General features: G+C 50.3%; 2 protein-coding genes across 6 annotated transcripts in view; one reads left to right on the forward strand and one right to left on the reverse strand.

The window, feature by feature from the left end:
* Positions 1-2,059: 2,059 nt before the first annotated feature.
* B9D1 (B9 domain containing 1) overlaps positions 2,060-25,612 on the forward strand; it is a 45,757-nt gene continuing 22,204 nt past the window's right edge. The window contains exons 1-7 of one of the 2 annotated variants that reach the window (XM_006908422.3): positions 2,060-2,242; positions 3,856-3,924; positions 6,041-6,152; positions 9,972-10,068; positions 11,213-11,275; positions 15,242-15,309; positions 15,674-15,991. In XM_006908422.3, coding sequence (XP_006908484.1) covers positions 2,099-2,242; positions 3,856-3,924; positions 6,041-6,152; positions 9,972-10,068; positions 11,213-11,275; positions 15,242-15,309; positions 15,674-15,816 — 696 coding nt within the window. In that variant the 5' untranslated portion in view covers positions 2,060-2,098 and the 3' untranslated portion in view covers positions 15,817-15,991. Of the gene's footprint in view, positions 2,243-3,855; positions 3,925-6,040; positions 6,153-9,971; positions 10,069-11,212; positions 11,276-15,241; positions 15,310-15,673; positions 15,992-25,612 lie in introns of those variants that run through there. The other variant, XM_015586668.2, reaches the window with a different exon arrangement.
* The window catches only part of EPN2 (epsin 2), a 55,924-nt gene continuing 51,278 nt past the window's right edge, over positions 20,967-25,612 (reverse strand). For all 4 annotated transcript variants that reach the window (XM_006908423.2, XM_025044339.1, XM_015586667.2 and 1 more), the window contains one exon: positions 20,967-23,792. In XM_006908423.2, coding sequence (XP_006908485.1) covers positions 23,503-23,792 — 290 coding nt within the window. In that variant the 3' untranslated portion in view covers positions 20,967-23,502. The remainder of the gene's footprint in view (positions 23,793-25,612) is intronic.

Genomic DNA, 25,612 nt, shown 5'->3' on the forward strand with positions numbered 1-25,612 from the left:
GCAATATGCTAACAACCAGCAGGGCAGGACTGGAGCAAACTTGCTGGATCTCAATCAGGGCTGAGGGTCTGCTCCCACACCGCTCAGTTCCCTGTGTCACCCCAAGAGCTGCACAGTGTCCCCCTGAGACTGCTCCACATCAGTACCTGCCAAGATGCCTTTCACCTCCAACCTGACCTCACCTGAAGGTCAGTCTACTCAAAGGCTTCCAGTGCTCCAGGCCCCTCGCTGGCCCACTCGAACTGGTGGTGAGGATTCCTGCACTGAGTAGGTCTGGAGGCGCCCCCTTCCCTACAGTCCCTCTTAATCCCACTACACTTGGTAGAGGTAGGCCCCGTCACTCTCTCAACCTGGGGCCTCTCATTCCACAACAACCAGGGAACTGGCTTATCTGTACCCTTGATGGCCACCCCAGAGCTCCCCACCCGCTTGGGCAGTCTCCTCTTTTAGGTCCTATTCAAATGTGGGGCAATTTTTGACAGTCAGATTGCAAACTACTGTGAGCCACTTGGCTATCTGATAATCACAAGCATTTTGTTGAAAACTGACTTTTGTATAATACTGAGCCTCAAAAGCCACAAGGGGAAAAAGTTGGGCAAGAGTGGTAGAAAGCATTTTAACTGGAAAGAGGTAGTGGGAGGGGTGGGGGAAGGGAGTATGACCAAGTTCCTGGGGAGGTAGAAGGCTCCTGTCTGAGTTCCTTGAGCTGTACTTGGGCCCCCACTCATCAGGCCTCCCAAGCCTCAGCCTCTCTTGTCAGAGGTATGAACCCTGGCTGCCCAGGCCCCCCTAATCGGGTCTGTGTTCACCTAGAGGGGAGGGGTCAATGCGTCTGGGCTGGCGGAAACCCCTCCTTTCCTCTCCTGCACAGGAGTCTGATGGGACGCCCTCTAGTTGCCTTCCAAAGTAGTAGCTGCCTGCTGCAGAGAGTGATAACCTGGAGTCCCAGCTTGGGGTTCTGCCTCCCTAAGACTACAGGCCTGTGTATCCTTTCATTTCCTGGATCCAGGATAAGGTCCCTAACACCTCATCACCTTCTACACCTCAGCAAAGAGGCACCCTCGGGCCTGGCTCAGAACCAGAAAGAAGAGGCTAAAGAGGTCTTTAGCCTGTGGAGTTCTTGGGTTTGAATCATGACTCATCTTATCTGCTGTAACTGTGTCCCAGTCACCTTCCCTCTCTGAATCTGCTTCCTTCTTTGTGTAATGGAGATGAATTCAATTATTCATTCATCCAACAAGCTGTTACTACTAAAGATGTGCCAGGGGGCCACAACATGGGAGTGGCCCTGACTGGGGGTGGAAAGGAGGCGAGCATTAGTCTAAGTTGTGACAATAAAAAATAACGTGCGAATACAAACCATGAGAGCTAAGAGGAACCAGACCAATGCGTTAACAGAAGCTGTGACCTACTTGGGGCGGCCAGGGAGTAACTGTCACTTTACCAGTGTCCTGACAGAACCTTGGGCTCTGGCTCACTATTCCCTTGATGGCTGGGTGACTGGGAGGCCAGGTACCGCTCATCTGTGGGCCTCAGTTTCCCCGCTTCACACTGAGGAGCGGTGCCTTGGATTTAAGGATTCTTGCGGTTCCTCCCAAGTTAGTTGAATAAACTTTTTCGAGACGACAGTCTCGAATGCCTCAAAGGAGCACTCCCTTGTCCCGACGACGGAGCTGCTTCAGAACTCAGGCAGCAGAGATCCTCACCTGAGCCCCCAGCCTCCGCGCTTTCATCTTGTGTTCGCGGTCCTCCCTCCAGGGGGTCCCCGTCGCGTCCTCGAGGTAACACCATAGCGACATCTCGTGGCCGAGGGCCAACTGTACCACTTGGCTTACGAAGGGCCTGAGTCGGGAGTGTGCCTCAGCGCTTGCGGCGGGGCAGGTCTGAGTTCTAAAGGACACAAACTCCCGCTGACGTAACCGGATCAGGCGTTGGGCTGGGTTGCCAACCCCACTTCCACACTCCCGCTCGGGGCCTCGCATGGATTCTCCCAGCATTCTCCGAGAGGGCAGGGGACGCTGGCTGCGCCTGCGCACCGTCGCCTACGTACACCCGACTTCGCGAAGATCCAGCTTCCAAGAAACATGTCCCGCGCGCCATGCCGTCTGTTTCCAGGGCAACCCTGGCGCCTCTTAGCAATCGCGCGCGCAACCTGGGTAGTTTTCTTGTGCCCCCTGCCATGGCGGCCGCGGGCCCCAGCGTCTTCCTACTCATGGTCAACGGGCAGGTGGAGAGCGCCCAGGTGAGCGGCCGTAGACCCCGCTGGGCTTGCACCCCAGGCTTCCCCGGGGACCCGCTGCGTAGCCCCGAAGAGGCATGTCATTCCTCAGTGAAGGCGGGGGAGGGCTTGGCGCGAAGTTGCTGGGAATCCTCAACCCCAATGTGCGGACGTGGAAATAGACCTCGAGAGATTGAGCTAGTACCGAGGTCACGCTTGGCCAACCCTGTGGCCCCGGACTCGGATCGCGCGCACTTTGTTGAATCACAGGGAGCCTAACCGGTGTTTAACCAAAGGAGTGGAAGTGGGGCGGGCACCCTGGGCCTCATCCTCTCAGTGATGGACCCCGAGGCGTCTGCGCAGTAAGTGCTTCGCACTCTGAACTCTCAGATCCTTGAACTTGGGTTTGAATGGAGATGATTTGGTTAATCTGAGGCAACGATGGTGGTGACCTGGAATGATCCGGGGAAGGTGTGTCTGTCAGACGCAAGGGCTGACGCTACTCTCCATCCCCCTTACACTTTATAAGAATCATTTTATTTACGTATATGTACATATGTAAACAATATAAATTTTTCCTTAAAGTTTACCAAGTATTCGTTATGTGCCAAACTCGGTGCTCATTCTGTCCTCACAACAACCCTGTGAAGTAGATATTACTCACATCCCCATTTGACAGGTGGGAAAACTTGCCCAAAGGAAATGTAAAAGCTGGAATTTGAACCCAGATCTTTCTGACGCCAAAGCTTTGCTGCACTGCCTTTCCAGGCATTTGGAGATAGTGTTTATTGTTATATTATTGTGAGGATTAACTGAGATGGTTTAGGTAAATCTGCCAGGGCCTGATTCTTAGTAGGTGTCTTCTTGCCTTCCTGTTTCATCAGGGATGCTCCCTCGTGTACCCACTCTGTCCACCTCCCCCTTAGCCTAGTGCCGGAGACCATCTTCCCTTCTTTTCTTTCCCATAAGGGGCTCCCAGCTGGCTGCATCACATATATGTACTCTCAGCACCCACCCTGCTTCCACTCTGCCCTACCTCCCTATCCCCCCATCTCCCCCCACTCTAGACTCCTCCTACTCTTCAGGCTTTCAGCTCCAGCCTTGCATATGCTCTGTGTCCTGATAGCACCCTGGGGTTCTCACATCTTTCACTTGAGCACCATTACCTTAGACCTCCTCTGTGCCTACCCCTGTGCCAGGTGCTAGGGACACAGAAAGGTGTTACTTGCTCACAGTCTAATGGGGTTGACAAGCAAATGCTCTGGTGGAGGGAAGCACCAGGGACTGAAGGACCAGGAAGTGGCCCTTAAAACAGCTTGGAAGTTAGGGTAGGCTCCCTGAAGGGTAAGTTTTGAAGGATGAGCAGGAGTTTGCCAGATAAAGGAATGGGAAGGGCATGTCAGACAAAAGGCAGAGCTTAAGCAAAGGCCCAGAGGCAGTAGCAGCTCAAGACTCTACCTTGGACTCCCACGTCTCGAGCCCCAGCGTTGAACTTCATGTCCACATCCCTGACTGTTGCTTAAATACCAGCCCAGGTTCTCATGTTTAAAATTATTGTTGGCTGCCCCTGCCTAGCCAACATGTTAGCCTCAGCATGAGTCCCCATAAACAGATCCTGTGTGTGCTTGTTTCCACAGTTTCCTGAGTATGATGATCTCTACTGCAAGTACTGCTTTGTGTATGGCCAGGACTGGGCCCCCACAGCGGTAAGCTGGACTCTTAGGCTTCTCTTACAGCCTTGGTGACTATTGGGGTTTCTGAAGGTGTCCATCATACCCCTTACCCTCCCAGCTCAGAACCATGTGAAAGGTAGACACTGAGTTCAGGGGGGACCCAAACATGAGTTTGTTCCTGATAAATCTGGAGTGGAGAATGAGATACCATTGCGCTCACTGATCCATCCCACAAGGCTGCGCTCATTCATACCCTATCCTGGAAGCTTGCACATGGCAGCAAACAGAAATATATGGGCAGCGCAGGCAGGCCCCAGAGAGCCATCCCAGAAGCAGCTGAGCTGTAGACGCGCTGTGCCAGTCCCTTCATTGTTTGGCCTCTCCTCAGCCCATGGGGAAGACTCAGGAGCTCTCCTTTTAAGACTTCCCAAGGAACGGTCTGTCTCCACCAGGAGAGGGACTGTGATGACGACTTGGGCCTGCATCACATTTTACTGTTTACAGAGCTCTGGTTTAATCCTTACAGTAGTTGGAATCTGGATATAGTGATCAGGGAAGTCCTCACTGAGAAGGTAACTTTTGAGTGAAGACCTGAAGGAAGTGAGAGAACAAACCATGTGAAAATCCGTGGAAAGAACCTGCCAGGTAGAAGGAGCAGAGAGTGCAAGGGCCTTGAGGCAGGAGTGTGCCTGGCATGTTTGAGGAACAGCGGGGAGGCTAGTGTGGCTGGTGAACAGAGTGAGCAAGAAGAGTGGTTGGAGATGAAGTAGGGAGGTCATGGGCAGATCTTAGAGGGTGTGGTAGGTCAGAATAAGGACCATGACCTTTACTGGGTGTGAGATGAGACTCCCTCAGAGAGTTTCAACAGAGAAAATGTAATCTGACTTGTGTTTTTAAAAGATCCTCTGGCTTCTTTGTTCAGATTAGACAGGGCAGCGGGTGGAGGAGCAGGGCCAAAGCAGGAAGACCATCAGCGATTACAGTCAACAAATGGGAGAAAATGGCAGTGCTGGCAAGGTACAGCAGTGGGATGGTGAGAAGTGGTTGAATTTCAAGTATATTTTGAAGATGGAGCCAACAACTTTTTTTATTGGATAGATGTGGGGCCTGAAAGAAGAGGATTTAAGAATAATGCCAAGCTTTTTAGCCTGAGCACTTGGAAGCAGGGCTGCTATTCAATGGGAAGACTGTGGATAGAGCAGATTTGGGAGAACTCTCCAGAGCTCGGCCTGGCATGTGTTACGGTTGCGATTCCCACTAGATATCCAAGTGAAGATGTGGAGTCGGCAGTGCAGACATAATAATGCAGATCTAGAGTTCAGAGGTGAGGACCAGGCTAAAGGTACAGGTTTGGGAATTGTCAACATAGACCACATTGAAAGCCCAGGGACCTATGAGATCCCAAGTACAGATAAAGAAGCATCCAAAAACTGAGCCTCAGAGCTTCCACATGAAACAGGATGTGCAAGAGCTATGGACCGAAAGTCACCAGGAAGAGGAAAGACCCAAAGCCGTGAGGTTTCCCAAAACACTAAATGGAGGAAGGGTGTCAGGAAGTGATCAGCTGTGTCAGTAAAATGAGAACAGAGAAGTAGCCATAGAATATAGCAATGCTGAGGTCACTGGTGTTATTTACAGAAACACTTTGGTAGACTGGGGACCGGGAGTCAGCTTGGAGTGGGTTCATGAAAGAAAAACAAAGAAGGAATTGGAGCCAGTGAGTATCGACAACTTTCAAGGAGCTTTGCTCTAAAGGGAAGCAGGCATGGATGGATGCATGGAAGGAGTCAAGAGAGAATTGTGATAGAGAAAATAACACCACATGCATGCTGAAAGGGAAGGATCTGGGTAAAACTGGTGCTATAGAAGAGAGTAACAACCTACTGGAGCCATTTCCTTCAGTAAGGCAAGAAGGGACGAAACCTCGTATACAGGTAGAAGTTGGCTCTTGAGGGTGCCAATCTCTAATGAATTAAAACATTAAAGACCTAAGAGCTGCTCTGGTATCTCTTAGTTCACTTTGTTTGGAAGTTAGTGTCTTGGCAGAAAGTAATGAATAAAACAGCCCTCCCAACTGCCCACCAACGTAAGGGGAAAGCATGGCAGCCTGGAGCTTAGATCCTAGCTGTCAGTGTCACTGTCCTCACAGGGTCTGGAGGAGGGGATCTCACAGATCACATCCAAGAGCCAAGATATGCGGCAAGCACTGGTGTGGAACTTCCCCATTGACGTCACCTTTAAAAGCACCAACCCCTATGGCTGTGAGTTTGCAGGGGCCCCGCAGGGATGGGGAGGAGGTGGCACCCCATGTCAGTCTTGGCCTCATGCTGCCCACCACCATCTGCACTCAGGTCTTCGTTGCCTACCATCTGGGCCTTTACACCAGCCTTGTAATGTCTCACCACCTGGCCATTTCTCTCCACTTCTTCCTCCTCCTACCCCAGTTCATCTCCATGCTGTGCAGTTGACCTTTGGAAGGTCAGAGTGGATCAGCTGAGGCACCAGCCTGAAGCTTTGAATAAATAGCTCCATGCCCATGAAGGGCAGAGCCTGGTGTCCAGGGCTGCAGTGATCTGGAGAGCTGATCCTAATGTCTCAACTTTCCATCACAGATTTTGTTCCAGCCAAACCCGAACCACCTGCTCCTTCTATGCAAGTCCCTAACATTCCTTCTTTTGAGCCATTGTTCATGCCATTCCCCCTGCCTAGGATACCGTTCCCACATCCTACTTCTGACCTCCTTCCCAAAGTCTTTCTTGCTTGCAGTATTTCCTTTCTGCCTTGTCTGGTTGTTATTGTTTACTCTCAGTAAGTGCCTACTGTGTGCGAAGCCTGGGGTTAGCACCATAGGAGCTATGAATACTCTTTCTGTATGGGCTTGTCCAAGCTCCCTAATCCTATCTAGTGAGTAGATTTCTCCATTTCTTTTCCTGTATTAGGAAACTGAGACTCAAAAAAGCCATCAGTTGCCTTCACCTTTATACCTAATAGCTGAGAATGGATTTGATTTCAGGACCATCTGATTTCATAGTCCAGGCCTTTCTGCTTCATGTGGCCAGTAAGCGGAGGCTTACTGAGTGCAGAGTGCCTGGAGCAGGGCTTCTCTGGCTGTCTTCCTGGGCAGGAACTGCCATCCCGATGGCATCTGCCAGGAGTAAGAACCTTCCATAGCCTTCCTGGAACAGGGCACTAGATAATGACCAACCTCCTCCTACTGAGGACAGCTAGGAGAGGCAAATAAAATGTTAAAAGACAAAAACAAAAATGACTACCTGAAGGTATCAGAGAGCTAGCAAAGTAGTGATTTACCAGGCCAGGATCCAGGAGAAACCAATTCAGGAAAATCGGTCCAATAGAGGTGACTAAGAGGAGGGGCAAGACTTTTAACAGCCTCTCCGGGTTCAGCACAAGTATTGGTGTTCAGAACACTAGAAGGGAATGGGGGCGGGGAGCGGCTCAGGTAAATCTTTGCAACTTAGGCAAGACCTTAAAGAGCTGTGCCCTGAGAGTGAGGGAGAAGTGGAGGTAGACCCTTAGAGAAATTGTAGCCCAGCTGACCATTCCAGACCCTGAATATGGTTGCAAAACTCCCAAACAAAATATTTGCAAACTATATCTAGGAGGATACAAAAATAATAATACATCAAGAGCAAGTAGTGTTTATTTCAGAAATACAAAGTTTGTATAGCATCTAAATTCAGCCAATGTGATTTACCATATTAAAAAGAAAAGTCATGATCATTCCCATAAATGAAAACAATGTGATAAAATTCAACATTCATTCATGATAAACACTTAGCAAACTAGAAATAGAAGGAAACTTCCTTAATTCAATAAAGTTTATCTACAAAAAACTTAGAGCAAACATCACTTTTTTTAGTGAACTGTTGAAAGATTTCCTTCTGAGATCAGGATGCTTATTATCACCACCACTACTGTACAAATAAAAGGTATAAGAATTAGAAAGGAAGAACAAAACTCATTATTTACAGGTGACATGATTATGTAAAATTTCCAGAATAACCTGCAGATAAATTATTAGAATTAATACGTTGACATGAATGCCAGATAAAAGATTCATATACAAAAATCAGTTGCTTTCTGTATAAGAGTAAATAGAATATTCTGTACAAAAATATAAAATATTTTAAAAATAAATTCTTTATAATAATATCAAAATATAACTTGTTTTGCCAGGTATTGAACTTTAATTATAAAGCACAGTAACTAAGACAGTGTAGCTTTGGCACAAGGATAAACAAGCCGATCCACAGAGAGCCCCAAACAGACCTAAGCCTGTGTAGACAGTTGCTTGGTGACAAAGGGGCACTGCCGAGCAATAGGGAAAAGAGGGTCTTTTTGATAAATGGTGCTGGGACAATTGCACACACACAGGGAAAAAAATGAAACCTGATCCCTGCTACATGTCACCCATACACAGGTCAATTCTAAATGGGTATATAAATGTGAAGAGCAAAATAATAAAGCTTCAAGAAGAGTGAGCATGGAAGTCTAGAGCCATGATAATCAGGGTAAGGGAAGACTTTAAAGAAGCTTCATATATTTGACTTAAAATTAAGGACTATTCATCAGAAGACATTAACAGTGAAAAGACAAGTCACAAGATTCACACATACTACAAATCCATGAGAAAGACCATCCCATAGAAAAGAGAGCAAGAGACTTGTGCAGTCACTTCACAAGAGTGGACCTCCAAGTGACCAAGAAACAGGACAAGGTCTCAACTTTAGTAAAGAATAGTAACAATCACAGAAAATGCAAATTGAAACTAAAGTGAACTGCCCTATTCACCCCCTGGAATAACTCAAATTAGATTGAGAGCACCAAGCTTTGGTGAGGATGTAGAGGAGTGGGGACTCAGATCTAACACTGGTTGGAGTGTGGGAGATACCACCCTTTTGGAAACACAAGGTTGGTGTTATCTTTTAAGACAACATATGCATACCCTGGGCAATTCCCTTCTTGGATGTATGCCCAACAGAAATGTGCACGTGCATGACAAGAGCTTGTACAAGAGTAGCAGAATGCTCCTGTCCTCACCATCTGTGAGAGCCTCAAAGGAGCAACAACCCATGTGTCTGTCAGCCAGGTCCCTGTGGTCTATCCAGAGGTCAGATGTGGTCCAGCACTGAAAACAAGCAAACCTTTGTATGTGAAACAATGTGAATGAATCTCACAAACATGTTGACTCAAAGAAGCTAGATACAAAAATATATTTACTATATGATTCCATTTATATTGTTTTTTTAAAAAAATGGGCAAAACCAGAGTATCCATGTGTCCTAACACTTATTGAGCATTTATTCTGCGTCAGGCCCTATTCCAAATGTCTTAGATATGAGGTAACTGAGGAGCAGAGAGGCGAGGTAGTTGACTGAGGCCAGTGCAAGTGGCTGCAGGATCAGAGCCTGGCATGCTGGCTCCTGGCCCTCCCTGGGCCTCACCACCTCACCTGTCACCTAGGCAATGATCTTTCCTGCAACCAGAGGACAAATATTGATGGGGATGAAAGAACCCGAAATGCCTTGATGTGAACAGGGAACAGGTGTGATTGTTAACATTTTAAAGGAAGGTGCATGGAAGGCCTTTGCTTTCTCTCTGTCTTCTCCCACAGACACCCCAAAACCAACGCCTCTCTGGCCCATGAGCCATGTGTTAAGAACTTGAGTGTTATGGCTTCCATCAGAAAGGAAGCTCCCAAGAGCAGGCCCTTGGCACAGTTCACAGATGGGTCCCATGCCTTGAACAGAGCCTCTGGAGGTATTTCCTCTGTTTGTCCAATGACAGAATTGGGGCAGCATCCTGACTCTGTGACTCCCAGGTATCCAGGCCAAATAAGAGGCTTGGCCAGCAGGTTCTGGTCCTCTCCCCGCCCACCTCTCTGGATTCTGGGTTGGTAGAAGCCCTTGGTGCGGGGGCTGGGGGATGGGAGGAGTCCCATGTCCCCACCTGCCCTCCATTAAGCCCCTGCCCCTAGGGCTTTGAGCGCCCTCCTCCCTCTCTGCCCATTACCTTCTCCAGGTTGCCCACATGCTGATCCCTGCCTTATTCTTCCGCAGGGCCACAGATTGTACTCAGCGTGTATGGACCAGATGTGTTTGGGAACGACGTGGTCCGAGGCTATGGGGCAGTGCATGTGCCTTTCTCACCTGGCAGGTAGGTCCTTATTCTGACCTGCTCCCTGGGCCACAGCCAGTTCCTCACTGGGCCATGCTGGCTTAGGGCCCCGGGACAGACTTCACTTCTAGGCCAGGAATATGCTGGGATGCCCAAGGACCTGGGCTGCTCAGCGTGGGTGGTGAGGGTGCAGCCCATATCTGGTAGGAGACTTAAGTGGGTGAGGTTCATGCTGCCTCCCAAACACCAGGTGGGGTGGGAAGGAGTGCTAGAGGACTCAACAGGGAACACTGGGGCATCCTGAGAGGGGGTGGGCCCACTAGAGTGTCCTGGGCAGTTAGAGTCTGGAGTTCAGACTCATTACTTCATCTCTTCCCTCCCTCAGTGTCCTGCAAATCCTTAGCAATGTTCTTTCTTTGCCCAGCTCTGCTGGCATCAGAGAGCACAGGTGTGCCAAACACATGTGTGACCACGTGGACCCCGCCCTCAGAAGCCCCCAGAGTAGTGAACACAAAGAGACAGTAAGCACAGTCGACAGGGTACAAACATGGTATTCTGGGGCATAAAGGAGGTCCTGGGTCAGCTGGCCTTGAAGGACGGGAATCCATCTAGAGAAAGCAGAGGGAGAAGCAAGAACAGCAATGTATTGAATGCTCTGAGTATTGTTGAATCAGAAAGTGCATGATGCCAAGGGAGGGAGTGTGGAGAGGAGGAAGGAACAAGGAGAGGAGCAGTGGGACTCCAGGCTCTGAGGATGAGACTGGACTGGAGCAAGTGACCACAGTCGGGGTAAAGTCAGGGATTTGTCAGGGGCTTCCTGGAGGAAGGGCATCTAAGCTGAGCCTTGAAGATGGTGGAGCATTTGGACATTTGGAAAAAGACAAGGGCTCTCTGAAGGGCACAGTGGGTGCCAGGACCTACTTCTGACACCTTAAAAGAAACAAAACTCTCCCAAGAGTCTGAGCTATGAAGCTGGGCCCGGCCTGCTGTGTCCATCTCACCCTCCCAGCACTTAGTGCCAAGCCCAGGCCCAGCAGACTCGGTGAGTGCAGGCTAAACTGGTCGGCCTTGGCTTTGACTGGGCAGTACCCGTTCTGTGCATGCTCCTGTTCACTGGAGACTCGGAAAGCTCCATCACTTTTCTGTTACTCATCATATCTGTCTGTAAAAATATCTGTTACAGGCACAAAAGGACCATCCCCATGTTTGTCCCAGAATCTACATCTAAGCTGCAAAAGTTTACAAGGTGAGTTCTCGACATGTCACCCCAAATCCCTCCTTCTGGCCTAGGTAGTTGGAGTGGAGGGAGGGATGTCACATTTACTCCTCACTTGTGCCAGGTAACCTCACCAGATCTTCAAGCTGCTCCAGCTTTGGGGGATAAAAGGAAATGAGTTCTGTGGAGTTGCGAAGGGCTACCAGGCTCCCTTCAGCCACTCTTCACTGCTCAGCAGCATAAGGTGCACTTTTACTCTGTGCCCTGTTAAAGTCTTGGTGTCAGATAGAACAGAGGAAAAACTGTTGTCAGATGGGAAAATGCTCATGACATAATGCGACATTAAAATGGTAGGATATGAGTGGATACAGCAGTAAGAGCCAAACAATGTAAAACAGTAAGAATAATCATAATAGTTAACTTCTATCAATTGCTCAATTCCCTCACACTTAAGAGCCTCTGTGAGGAAGTGACATCTGAGCAGAGACTAAAGCTAGAACAGCAATGGGAGATCTGGGAGAAGAGTGTTTCAGGCACAAGGAATAGCATGTGCAAGGCCCTGAGGAGAATGTGAACTTAGCCTGTTAGGAGCAGCCAGGAGGTGGATGTGGCTTGCAAGTGGCAAGCCCAGGGGAATGTGGGGGGTATTGGGAGATGGCAAGGAAGCAGGGGGACCAGGATACAGGGCCTACAGGGAGCGCTTGTGGCGAGATGACAGGGAAGACTGAGCCACAGGCCTGTTGCCCCTCACCACATCCAAGTAGGAGCAGGAGGGCCAGCTGGGCCCTGGCTGACTGACTGAGGGTTGGGAACGGAAGCTTCCATCAGTTCAGCCAGCTCAGCTATAAGCCACCACTGCTTCCCAGCAGGTGAGCAAGGAATGGGCCCTGGGCCTTCTGTTCACAGCCAGGACAAGGGGAAAATGGAGGACCACTTGTGTTCCAGGGTGGCAGCTGGCAAGCAGCCCCTTGCAGACCTACCTGGTCAGTATCAGGGTGAGACCTCAGCAGAGGGGCGGCATTGGGCCTAAACCAAGGAAGCCTCACTGAGTTCTACGGCCTGGGGAGGGTAGAATTTGCCTGCTAGCCCCTCTGGGAGCAGTGGTGGGAGGAGTGGAGCAGTGCCTGTCAGTGGAAGCAAGGAAGGTTAAGGGCTATCAGAGTCCACACGGCCATCCTGGCTGGAGCATTTTTGCTGCTGCACATCCCACAGCTCTGAAAGAATTTAGGCCTCCATGTGAGATCTCACTGAGGAAATGGTTCTGTTGCTAAAGAAATTAGACCTCAGAGTTTTCAAAGCAATCGTGGTTTTTGCCAGTGCCTCAGTGCAGGGGGCCATCTCCTGCCCTTTGCAGGGGCTCTCACCTGGCTGTATGCGCTTGGATTATAGAAACTGGGGAAAGGTCTGATTAGTGAAGGCAGTTTGAGCGACAAAATCTTCCCTGACAAGGGGGTCCAGGGAGGCCACTGAGTAACTGGCTCCAGCAGCCCCACTTTGCTCAGGTTAGGGACCTGGGGTCATCTCGATCCCTCCCTCCTTCCCTCTGTCTCAAGCATCTTACAGTGAGCGCTTCCTTCTCTGCTCTCCCACTGCCTCCCCAGTGCCTCCTTTCTTCAGCCTAACTGGCCTGCCCATTTCCACTTTTGGCCCACGTTAGTTTCCTGTGACCACTGTAACAAATTACCACAAACTTGATGGCTTAAAACAACAATTTATTTTCTGACAGTTCCGAAGGCCAAAGTCCAAAGTCAGAATTGCTGGGCTGTAATCAAGGTGTCAGCAGGGCTGCGTACCCCCATCCCGCCCTTAGGCTCTAGGGGAATATCTGTCCTCACCTCTTCCAGCTTCTGGTCGCTGTAGCCCTCCTTGGCTGCATCACTCCAGTTGCTGCCTCTGTGATTACATGGCCTCCCTTGTGTTTATCAGGTCTCCCTCTACCTCTCATAGGGATACTTGTGATGGCATTTGAGGCCCACCTGGATAATCCAGGCTCATCTTCCCAAGTTAATATCCTCACTTTAATCACATGTGCAAAGATCCTTTTTCCAAATAAGGTCACATTCACAGGTTCTAGGGACTAGGACCTGATGTCTCTGGGAACAATATTCAGTCTACAACAGCACCTCCAATCTAGTCTTCACGTAACAACAAAAAAAGATTTTTCTAAAACACAACTTTAGAAACTACTTAGGCATCTCTCTCTGTGTTTAGGATTAACTTCAACAAGAAGGCTTCCAGGCCCAGCCCCTGCATTCTCTGCCCCACTGGTCTCATGCCCTCTCCTCCGCTCACCTCTCCCCTGCCTGCTGGGTCCTTGCCTGTATTGGGCTCTTGCCTGGAACACTGTCTTCTGAATAGTCTGCCTCTTCTCTCTTACCCCAGTCCACAAGCAAACAACCCTCGCTGACCTCAGGAGAGAAAAATGCAGTGGCTGTAGTCACTCTATGTCTTGGGGTGTGCCAGGGTTCATGAGGGCTGCTTCCCTCAGTCCTCATAGCAACCTGTGAGATGGGTGCTGTTAGAACCCCACTCCTCAGATGGAGAAACTGAGGTACAAAGAGTCAGTGACTCATCCATCCAGCCCTGGCTGGAACCTGGGTTCCCCGTCTGTCTCCCAGTACCCTTCATAGGGACTGGGAGTCTGAGCTCCTCACTGCATCTTCACACAGCCTGTGGACTGGGCGATTGCTCCATTTTGTCCAGCAGTGGCAGCTGGCAGACGGGTGGGTACTGGTGCCCTCCTTGAAGGGGGTCCAACATGTCAAGGTGTGCTGGGCCAGAGGGAGACCTTCAGGTCAGCTGCTGTCCTGGGAGGCTGCAGAAGATGGGCCTCTCCAGGACACAGGTACCTACCTCTGAGGCTCATAGTGCCTCTCTCCTTCCATATGGGAAGCCCCGAGGTTGCCCAGGCACCTGCATTGCCTAGATGGTCCCCAAAGCAACTGGAGAGAGGTGGCTCTGAGGTGGCTCTGGGACTAAGCCCGTGTCTGCCTGACCCACCCAGCCGGGAATAGTGCACCGTGTTTGTTTCCGGCTTAGTGGGTGTGTCAGAGGCGAGGCTGCTGCTCCGGAAGGAGCTGCCCTGGCTAGGGTGGCAGGGAGCCTGGAGCCAGGAGGGCGGGGACAGTTCAGAGGCCCCAGTGATGTCTTGCTTCACTACCCCCTACTGTGGCCTTGGGCAAGTCTCTAGTTTTCTCTTAGCCTCTGTAGACTCTTGGAGGGTCAGGTAGACATTGGGGTGTCAGGGCACTGCTGCTGAGTGCTGTGCCCCTTACCAGGGTAACTGGAGTTAGATGATAGTGTTTGTCAGTGCAGAGCAAGTATATCTTTGGTGTATCCCAGGGCAAGAATCATAGATTGTAAGGTTCTATGGCAGTTGACAGAGTGCCTTCACCTCAGAGCCCCATGAAGTAGGTACCATTGTTATCCCTATTACAGTTGAAAATATTGGGGTTCATAGATGGTAAGTGACTTGTCCTGGATTTCACACTATTAAGAGGACAGTGGAAAGTCCAGGTCTGGCCCCTATTTTTTTGCCAGACTCTGGGATAGGACCTTCCTTCCCAGGGAGGATGGAGTGGGGTCACACTGGCCCCGGGTCTCCCACCGCTCCCCAATTTCAATTGTTGTCACCTTTTCAGAATTTCCACCTGGGTTCAGGATGTGCCCCCGGCACGCCAGCCCCAAATCTCCCTCAGCTTTCATCCCCAGTGAATCATGGGGTGACTGATAGGAAAGCTGGTGTCCAGCTAAGGAGAGGGGCTGCAGTCCTGCAGGCCTGATGGAAGCCCCACCAGGTCTCCATGACTGCCACCACTGTAGCGCTTAGCCTTGCCTTTCAGACAGGCCAAGGGAGGGTGGTGTGGCAAGCTTCTGCCTAGAGCTGGCCCTGGGGGAGGACTGCTGGTTTCTGAGGCAAGGAGACAGCCCACGTCTAGTGTCTGTCTGTGGGGTATCTGGGCCAGGGCCTTACCTGGTGTTCTCCTATCTTCCCAGCTGGTTCATGGGACGGCGGCCTGAGTACACAGACCCCAAGGTGGTGGCTCAGGGTGAAGGCCGAGAAGGTAAAGCTTGATTCCCCCAACCCCACCTCCCACCCCACAGGCAGGTTGGAGCCTAGGGGGGACTAGGTGGGCCCCCTGGAAACAGACGGGGTGGGTGCCAGGGCCTGCCAGGCATACAGACACTGGGGCCGCAGGAGCAGGGCCCAGGAATTCTCCCATAGCTTTTCCCAGACACAGGTCTGGGTGGAGCATGTAGGGTCTGTCATGTCTTTCTGTCTCCACTACAGCCCCTTCGCCTCCCAGTGAGGAGTACGGGCCAGGCACTGTTGTCCCCATTTTATAGGAGAGAACACTAAGACTGAAATTCCCAGAGCTGGCTCTGTTTCTGCCTCTGTTTGTTTCTGACACTCCCTTCTGTCTCCAGTGACCCGTGTCCGCTCCCAGGGCTTTGTCACTCTCCTCTTCAATGTGGTGACCAAGGACATGAGGAAGCTGGGCTATGACACTGGGCCTCTGGATACACGGGGTGTCTCGGGGCCCAGCCCACCCCAGGGCCTCCCCCTGTGAAGGCAGCAACCCCTCCACTGCCCAGTGAGACTGTCTGACCAGCTGTGCAAGCGAGGTGGCTCCCCATAATGCCAAGGGTTGGCCACTGATCTATCTACCTGACTGAAGTGCAGTTTTGTGTGTGTGGGGTGGGGGGGGCCGTATTTTTATAAAATAAAAGTTGCTTTCTCACAGATCCCAGGCCTGGGGCTGTCTTCTCTCCCCTTTAGCACCTCCCCCATTGGAGCGGGCTACCACCCAGCCTGAAGCCTTTCCTGAGCTAGGCCAGGACCTTTTCTCACACTGCTACTCTCTGACACTGCCTGGAGGATGTAAGCACTTGTCACGCCATCCATGCTCCATGATCGCCAGCCTCCTTTGGCAAGAATAATATCCTGTTAGGAGAAGCTGGAATGGGGAGGCCCCCAGCCAGCCCTCTGCCTGTCCCTGAGCAAAGCCCAGAGGACAGGCTAAAAACCTCCCATCCGGGGAAGCTACTAGAATTCCAGGTTTCTGGCAAGTCTCATGGCAGGAGAGAAAGACGAGCCTCGTGGCCCAGCACCCTGAACTCTGGGTTGAGCACTCTCAGCACACAGGTCCCATGGCACTATGGTGGAGTTACTGTCTCACCCAGCCCTCAGCCCAAGGCAAGGCCGCCTTACCTTCTCCCTGCACACACCCTGGGCCTGGCAAAGGCAGCAAACTTCTATTGTCCCATTCCCCACTGTAGCTTCAGGTGAACCCTCTGGGGATGGGACACAGAGCTTGCCCATTCTCCCCAGCCTGCACACCACCCTCAGCAGGATCTAAGGGAAGCCATAAAGTGCCTGCCCCAGGCTCCTGGTCAGCCCCACTACAGCCCCACACTGTCCTGGCTGTTATTGGAACTTGATCTAAGAGACTACTAGGACTGATCCTGTTCTGCCTTTTATCTGTTCTCTCAGCACCATAAGTTTAGCTGCTTAGGGCACTCTCATCCTCTGCCCCCAACTCACTGCATTCTGGAACTTGTGATCTATCATCAGCAAAATTCCTGATTCTAACTTCTCTGATTGGAAAGTTCCCTCCACCTCTGGCCCTACTGAAACCCACACTGTTCCCTTCAGCCCTCTTAGACTCCCAAATGTCACGTACCGTGGCCCTGGAGATGGGGTTTGCCCCCCATGAGCACTTCCTCCTTCCCCATTCCAGCTCCCTCAATGCCTGGGCCATCAGACCACACTTCCTATGTCCATCAAAGACTTGACTACCTTGTCTTTTCCTCCAGCTGTTCATGGCAACATCACTGTCCATGTGGATGATCTTTCCCACAACTTGGCTTCTTCCTTAGCTCCAGTGCAATGACCTTGACCTGTGCGTCTCAACAGCTGCCCACTCCCTTGGTCAGAGCCTGTTTCTTGTGACCAATGACTGTATGTCTCTAAAATGTGCATCTAAGCGTCCCTTCCCCAGCCACTCCCTCTCTGTATGCAGTTTCTTTCCTGTGGTTCCCACTCCAACAGTCCTGCATTTCATCCAGGTCCTCCCAGCCACCAACCAACCCACTTTGGGCTAACAGCCCTTTTTACCCTGCCCAATTTAGAATTCAGTCATTCTCTTCGTTCAATTCACCCATAGCTCTTGTGCCCTGTCCCTTGCTTTATCCTCACCTGGCCAACCTCAGCCCTGGGGAAATCTAGCCATCTCCTGAGGGCCAGGGGCTGGTCACAGTGCTGTCTCTGCTATGTTCCTGGCCAGGTCTCAACACTGCCAAGCACTCCCCCTTATTTCCTTAACTCTCTCTTGTAGTCTCTGAGAAAACTCATTCACACCATTTCTCCTCTCAAACCTCCAGTCCCCTTGGCCCCTCAACTGAAGTGCTCATGAGAACATGGAAACGACCAGAGAGTTCCCTCACATTCCCACCATCACATCTGGCACCAACCAACATTTGTTCCAGAGATGCCCAAGGTCTTACATGAGGCTGCCTTGCATGTGTACGAGATCCCATGCCCCTCTGCCTTCTCACAGGTGACACTCCCACAGCTTTTCCCCACCATATGCTCTCCTCCTCTGCAGGATCATTTCCATCAGCCTCCATGTGTGCTCTTATATTACAGAACAATCACACAAAGAAAAAACACTGGACCTCTGTGCATGCTTCTCTACTTCTCTGCCTCATTCTACCGCAGCTCCATGAACAGTTGAATTTTCTGTCCACTTCCTCACCTCCACCTATGCCTATCGGTCTTTTTGCCTGTCACTGCCCAGAAACCACTATCCTGTTGAGTCCAGGTGCATGTCTCAGGTTGTAGTACTGTGTGTCAGCACCTTTGACATGGTAGTTCACCCTCTTATATTTATTTTTCAACATTTTATTATTAAAATTTTTAACATAGAAAAGTTGAAATAATTTCACAGGGCACACCTATATGCCAACCGCCAGAGTCTACCGTGACCATTTTCCTCGTGTTTTCACATAACCACAACTCTTCATCTCTGCTCAAGCCATCCTATTTTTAGTGCACTTCAAAATAAATTGCAAACATCAGTACATCTCCTGAATATTTCAGCATGCTTACCATTAACTAGAGTTTAATATTTGTTTTTAGGTGGTGGTTTTTCTTTTGAGGAAACATTTACCTACAATGAAATGCATAAATCTTAAGTGTACTATTCATTGAATTTTGACAAAGGTATGCTGAAGCCCCTATCAAGGTGTAGAATGTCACCATCACCTCGAAAGCTCCCTTGGCCTCTTCCCAGTCAAGCCAACACAACAGTACAGTTAGGAACTTTGGAGGTTGAGGGCGTCTGTGCCTGGGAATTGGGATGTGGGGGGGAACTGTGACTGTCTACATGAACAGTCAAGGCTTACTGCCCCCAAGCCCACCCCTCAGTTGTTCATTCTGTCCTCCACTATGACAAAACTGTGTGTCACCAGGCCACTTCCTTTTTCTCCTGGGCTCACAGGAAGACTGCATTCTCAGGGCCCTTGTATCTAAGTGGGTCCATGTGAGTAGCCGGCTAAGGAAATGTAGGTTGAAATATGTCCACCACACAGAGGTCTGACCCATTTAAAACCTCCCATGAGGCAATCCTTCTTAATCTGCCTTTCCCACAACACCCCTAAGGCCAGGTGTTGAAGATGGCACATCATAAGGGAGCTGCCAAGGACATCCCCCATTGGGCATTTTGTGAGAAACTTATTGCATTCAGCCACAGAGAGTTTGGGTTTCCGTGGAACCTATTCTATTCTGATATAGAAATTGGTATCACAAGTGAGCTTCTGCTATAACCAAAATAAAATAAACAGCATTAGTGGTTGTGCATTAGTGGTTGGGTGGCAGGTAGGAAGAATACAGATAAAAGACTGGATAGCAGGACATTACGTGTAGAACTTTAGGTGATTCACTTACTGACCTGGGTGGGGGGCAGGCTATGTACCTATGTACCATCAGCTCCAGAGGAAAGGAATAGCTGCTAGGAGGTGTGGTATATGTTGTCTACTGTTGGCTGCATGTGGAAAGCTACCACAGTAAAGAGGTGAGCTCACGAAAGAACTGGAAATAAAGAACAGGAAATAAAGATAATCCAAAAATGTTTGTCATCAAAAGGATAGAAAAGGAAACTTTCTAGAACTCATATGGGAAAGGATAAGATTGAGAATGCTTTAATCCATAAAGGCCTAGTAAAACTCATTTTGAAGGTAACTCAGCCTTTTGGTAAATATCAGATTAAGAATATGGCCATCCCACCATTATCCCAAATAGCTTCACAGTAGCTACCATTAAGTTGGGGGGGAAATGGGGAAAAGGCAGCAAAGAAATAAAGCAGGCTTATGTCTAGGGGAGAATTTTGTGTGTGTTCCTGTTATCTATTGCTGTGTAACAAACTAACCTCAAAACCTGGTACCGTAACGACCATTTATTCTCTCATGATTCTGTAAGTGACTGACTGGACAGGACCCAAGGATGTCTCCTTTGGTGGGGGCAGGCATATGGTTTATGTGTGGGAAAAAGTGAAATAAATATTTGGTGACTAGAAGAACATCTGTGATAGAGACTGGCCATGTGTTAACCAAATCCATTTCCCATCCCCCCAAAGCAGCTTGCATTTCCTAATTTCCCTGTGCCCAGATGGAACCATGGGACCAGTTCTGGCATTTGGACAAGGGAGGAAGTCATGCACTTCCAGGTCTGGCCCCTAAGAAATCTTATACCTACCACTTTGCTCACTTGTTCCCTTTCATGGCAACTTTCAAGGCTGCATGTTGAAGGTGGCAGTGTCACAAAATTAAAGCAGTTGCAGTCCCCCAGTCACTGCTTAGAGAGCTGCCCAGCAAGGCATAACCTAGAGCATCCCTAAGGCATTCCTCACCTGTCCCGAGAGTGGACTCGCAGCTGCTCCAGGCTCTAGCAAACCTTCCCTGGGCCCCTGCTAAGTCCTGCTCCCTGAGTGGGCACCAGGAAGACAGGTCTTCAGCACAGAAAGAAGATGGGTGGGCAGGGCAGCCATAGAGCAGAGTTTAGAGCAGAGAAGGTGCTGGCCTGCCTCCTGCCTCCCTCACCACCTTTCCATCTTTGTCTCTGTCCATCTTTGCCTTTGCTATATACTCTCCTACAATCAGAACCTCTCCCACCTCTTCCTGCAAAGGAATTTCTGGCCTTCAGCTGCTGGCCTCCTCCGATCACAGGTTCCTAGGGGACAGTTATTGCCACAATAAAGCTGCAGAAGCCACGCAAGAACCAGCAGCTCTGCTATCTTGAGAATGCACAGGTTGGCCAGGCAGCTTTTCAACCAGTAGCTCTTCTGGTGGCATGGACGCCGAAGAGGAAGCAGAGCCCAGCAGGCTATCACACATCATTCTAAGCAGTGGGTACACTTACCTTATCTGTGGATAGGGTAAATCCAAAGTACACAGGCAATGAAGTGTACCCACTGATGAGAACATATCAAGGGGTAAAGGACTACAGCCAGTACCTCCACCTCCACACTCTTGCGGACCACCAGCCCCTCCTTCTCTGACATTCAGAGGCTCACTTGTGCACCAGGACCAAGTCAGTGGCCTCATCAACCACAGGCTAAGTTGGGTTCCAGGCAGGACCCAACTCCATAGCCTGCCCACCCCTCTCCTGTGTCATGGGATTGATAAAGATGGGGATGGGGGAAGGACACATATAGAGACTACATTATGATACAAATGATAAATTATATTTACACAGTAAATAAGTATCAATAGTCAACACAAGTTCAAAACCAGCCATTGGCCCCTGGGACTGAGAAAATGGCTAGGTGACACCTCCTACCATGGTGCCATCAGGAGGGGACATGATGGCATCTGTACAACATGGCAGTGGCCGGTGGCTTCATGATCAGTGCAGCAGGCAACAGGGACAAGGTGCCTGGGGACAGGCCTGTGCTGCGGGGCAGAGAGGGGGGTCTTCTTGGGCCTCAGTGGCCTGGTAGCTGTGATACTGGGGCCCAAAAGTCATGGCAGGAAGGACTCCTGACAGTTACAAAAGAATTACCGACCCAAGGAGTCAAGTTTAGTATGACCTGGGAGGTGGCAGGGTGGCATGGTCTGAGTTAAAGCACCTCCCTGGGGAAATATCCTACCAGAGTCAGCCTGCCTTCACCCGCCCCCAATCTGGAAGAGGCCAGACACAGCCTTCAGAGCCCACATTTCAACCCCAGGTCTCCGGCTCTGGCAGAAGCAGCTGGCTCCTGGGGCCAGAGTTATGAACTCAGGGAAAACAGGGGAGAGTGCTTTGAAATAAGAAATAGGAGATGGGGCTGAGCAGATAGTTCTGAATCAGCCTGCATGCCCTCCTGGCATTTTACATGTCTCCTACGCTCAGGGTCAGATCTCCTAAAGCCAGAGAGAGGAATGGAGAGGCCCCATTCCCCGAGAGGGACCACCCAGTGGTCAGCTGCCCTTGGGATACGAGTTGAGAAGTCCACGGTGGAATGAGAGGCAAGCTGACTAGACACAAGGTTTGGGGGAAATGTCCCTTCCCCTGGGGAGTTGTTGTTTCTGGTCTTTAATTAGTGATTTAATACTTTTTTTTTTTTGTAGTGGTGGGTAGGGTGAGGAAGGAAGGAGGTGGGGAGGAGGTAATATTAGTGCATGTTTGTTAAAAATCTATTCTGTGAGAAAATGATTTTTTTGTTCCTCTCCAAAATAAGAGATGATGATTTTTAAGTCTGCAATGTGTGTCTGGAGTTAGCAGGTGGATGGGTCAGGGCCAGCCCTGGTTCCTCACCCCTTCTCAGCCATGAGACCCCCAGGGAGCCAGAGGCACAGAAGTGCCACTGCCCCACAAACAACTGCCGTCTCTACACTATCCCCATCTTTACCCTGAGTGTGGATTAAGATAGAGATCACAGACACACAGGTCCAAGATGTCTCTTCCATTTCAGATTCCCATTGTAAACGAAGTCCTTGTTAATCTGTGCATGCCTTCAGTTGCAAAAAGAAATTAGCTGATAAAAACTAGTGAGACACATTCATACATTAAATTAGCTTTTTTTCTTTAACTTTCTTGAGGTTGGTATATCAGTAAGAAAAATAGCCTCTCTCTTAGGATCTAGCCAAAAAGGCTGAAAGTCAATCAGTTGGTAATTCACCAAAAAAGGGAGTTAAAGAAAGGAAAAGGCAACTGGAGGCTAAGAGTTTTTTTGTTGCTGTTGTAGTTTTTTTTAAATAAACATCATCTTTTATGTATAATCAAATTCCCATATTTTTTCCTATAAAGAATTTGCTTTAGTTTTTCCATAAGGCATTTTTTGTTTCTTCCTATTTAAATTTTCTTACAGAGTTAAAACCATAAATAAGAGAATTTAAACTACTAACATGACATGTGTCAATATCTTAATTCAGCCAGACCTGGTAAATTCTATCAAAACTAGACAGTTAAATAAGAACCACGTTATAAAAATATTAGCCAAAAAAAGACTATTAGATAATTCTGCAAACTCAAATATGAAACTGTACTAAACAAAATATGTGCAAACGTATACAAGCATAGAGCCATGTGGCAGGGTTATGCTCAGATTAGTTTAAAGCTTGCTCTAGTGAATTTAATTCAAGAGTTGTTCCACGGTGGTAGTGTTTACTTTGACCTCACACACGAGTCAAAGAAAAATATAATACACACAACCACGTCCCCAAAAGGTCAGTGTCTAATGGAGTCGGCACTTCATTCCGTCCACACCTGGGACTGCCTGAGGTGTCACTAGGGCTAGGGGTGAAGGGCAAAGATGAAGCAGTCATCCCAAATCCTGGACAAGGCAGTGTCCCCGAGACCCTTGGGCTGAGGCTAGGGGGAAGGGCAACACAGGACTCCCACTTCCTCATCCAAGGCCCTGGCGAACCAGCTGACCCCCACAGGAACCAGGACCCTGCAGTTGGGAGGAGGTGGTAAGGGTAGCCAGGCTGGGTCAGGGCGCTTCCAAGACATGGACCGCTGACTGGGGACGGGCAAGCGGGCTGCTGGAAGGTTTGGAGAGCCACGTGCTGGGTCTACAGTATCAGCAAGCCCGCTGCCACTCAAATCTGAGGGTCGAGGCTGTAAAGACGATCCTTCTATCAGGAAGCCAGAACGAGAAAGCCCTAACACCACCCCCAACTCTTAGACACCATTCCACAAACGAGAGTCCCTGCTCCGTGTCCTCAGGCACAGGTGCTCAGGGCATTCGCTCTGCAGCAGGTCCCAGGCCCGGACACTAGAGAAGAAAAGGGTTGGTTGTGCCAGTGGCCTGAGCTGCTGATGGGGGAATGCCCACCATGTTCATTGGGGTGGGGCCCAGTGGTGTCAGGGAGGAACTGCTGGGCCCTAGAACTGGGTGTGAGGCTGTGGAAGTCATGGAGGCCATAGCCACAGGCTCCACACTTGGGCCAGGTCCAAAGGACGTGCTGGTTCCCAGTACTGGACTCCCCCGCAGCTGGTTCAGTGTCAGCGGCTGGGGCTGGTTCACCTGGAAGGGGTTGACAGGGGCCGAAGCCGTGGCTGCACCTGGGGAGAGAGCAGGAGGAACAGTGGCTAGAGTCAGAATAACATCCATCCCCAAGTCCAAGGGCTGGAAGACCACAGCCACCAGGAGCATGTATGCGCAGGCAGCCAGCCCCCTCAGGGACTGGGTACACCCTGGTCTCTGCTGTGCCGAAGAGCCTGTGGCAGCACCAGCCATCACATGGCAGGCACGTCTGCTGACTAAATGAATCAACTGTTTGGATGAGAAGACTAAAGCTATAACCTGGAGAAGCCAAGTGACTTGTCCAGGGTCAAAGCCTAAACGAGGCAGTACCAGGAATGTGCCAAGCTCCTGCTCGGTGCTGGCACCCTAGGATTCCTTCAGCAGCTAATAACTGGCCCCCTTATTCTGTTTGCTGAGCTCTGTGACCACAAGTGCCCAAGAGAGAGGAGTGGAAAGGGGGAATTGGGAACTGCAGCATGCGGCTTGAGAGTGGCAGGCCCCACAATGTACCGTGGGACCCCAAAGGCTCTGTCAAGTCCAATAGTCAAGAATGAGATGCAGCTCTGTCTTACCCAGTGTTTCCAGAATTTGTCTCACATCAGAAAGCCTTTCCCCCTTTCAGCAAAAACACTTATTGATACTCTGCCAAAAAACATGGGAGCTGCCAGCACTGGGTCTTCAATGCAGCCCAGCCTCTTCTCAAAAGGGTTCCCAGCAAAGGCATCCCTCCAAGTCACTGCCAAGAGATGCTGCACTGTTCCCTGCACCACACTGGGGAAGGCAGGCCCTGCTCAGGGCATACCCAAGATTCTTGCATCAGCCCTTCCTCAAGTAACCCTAGGAGTCGGGCTCTGCAGATCACCCCGTTAGAGATAACCAAACTGAGACTACAGAGCAGAACAATGACTTGCTCGAGGCCCCTAGCCTAGAAGGGTCAAAGCTGGGATTCCACAAATGACAAAAGCCTGGAGCCACCTGTGTGGCCTGGGAAATGGCCCTGGAGGTCCATCCAACAAGACTACCTGAACCTCCTCTATCTTGGCTGCAGCACCCAGGGACCATGACCTGTTGCAGACAGCACAGCTGCCCCAAGGTCTGATAAGGTCCCCTCCTTTCCCCCAAAAGCCTGGAGGAGGTTGCTGATAGACACAGCCTGCCAGTGATCTCCAGCGGGGCACCCCAGGGCGCTCTGGGTAGAGGAAGCAGATTTCCTGGGGTAGGAACAGGGCTCCATGCTGGCTTAGGAACCTGGGTTCTAATCTAAGCTCCACCCAGGGAACAAGGAGCTATGGAGCCACCCTCCCCTGAAGGTAACATCCTCATCCATCTCAGGACCATACAGCTGGGCAGGACCCAGGCCCTCTACATACCCTACTTCTGCCCTAGGGTCCCCAACCTCAGCTCTCGAAGTCCTTGGGTCCTTCACTGCAGAGTTCTATCAGGGGCAGTGGTCCAGATCTTCAGATCCCTTCATCATGGGGCAGGTCTGGGGCTGAACACCTTGAATATGACATGTTTTTGCGCTTGAGGAGCTTAAGGCCTGCCTTACTGGGAAATCTATGGGGAAGAAAGAAGTCTCCTAGAGGAAGAGGGTTGTCTGGGCTGGGCACTGAAGGACGGATACGATTTCCTACTGAAACAAGAGGGAGGACGTTCCAGGCAGAGGGAACAAAATGTGTATGCATGAGGAGTGTTAGGGGCTTGGTACAGCTGATGGTCTAAGCACACAGGGAGAAAGCAGGACGGTGGGGGCAGGCTGCAACTCCTTGGACACTAGAGCAAGAGCTGGGGGCTTGTCTTACAGTCCCTGTGGAGAGGAGACCAAGGGTGGAGAGCAGGTTTTTAGACAAGAGCCCAT

This window comes from Pteropus alecto, unplaced genomic scaffold (assembly GCF_000325575.1).
Source record: "Pteropus alecto unplaced genomic scaffold, ASM32557v1 scaffold52, whole genome shotgun sequence".
Taxonomy (NCBI): Eukaryota; Metazoa; Chordata; class Mammalia; order Chiroptera; family Pteropodidae; genus Pteropus; species Pteropus alecto.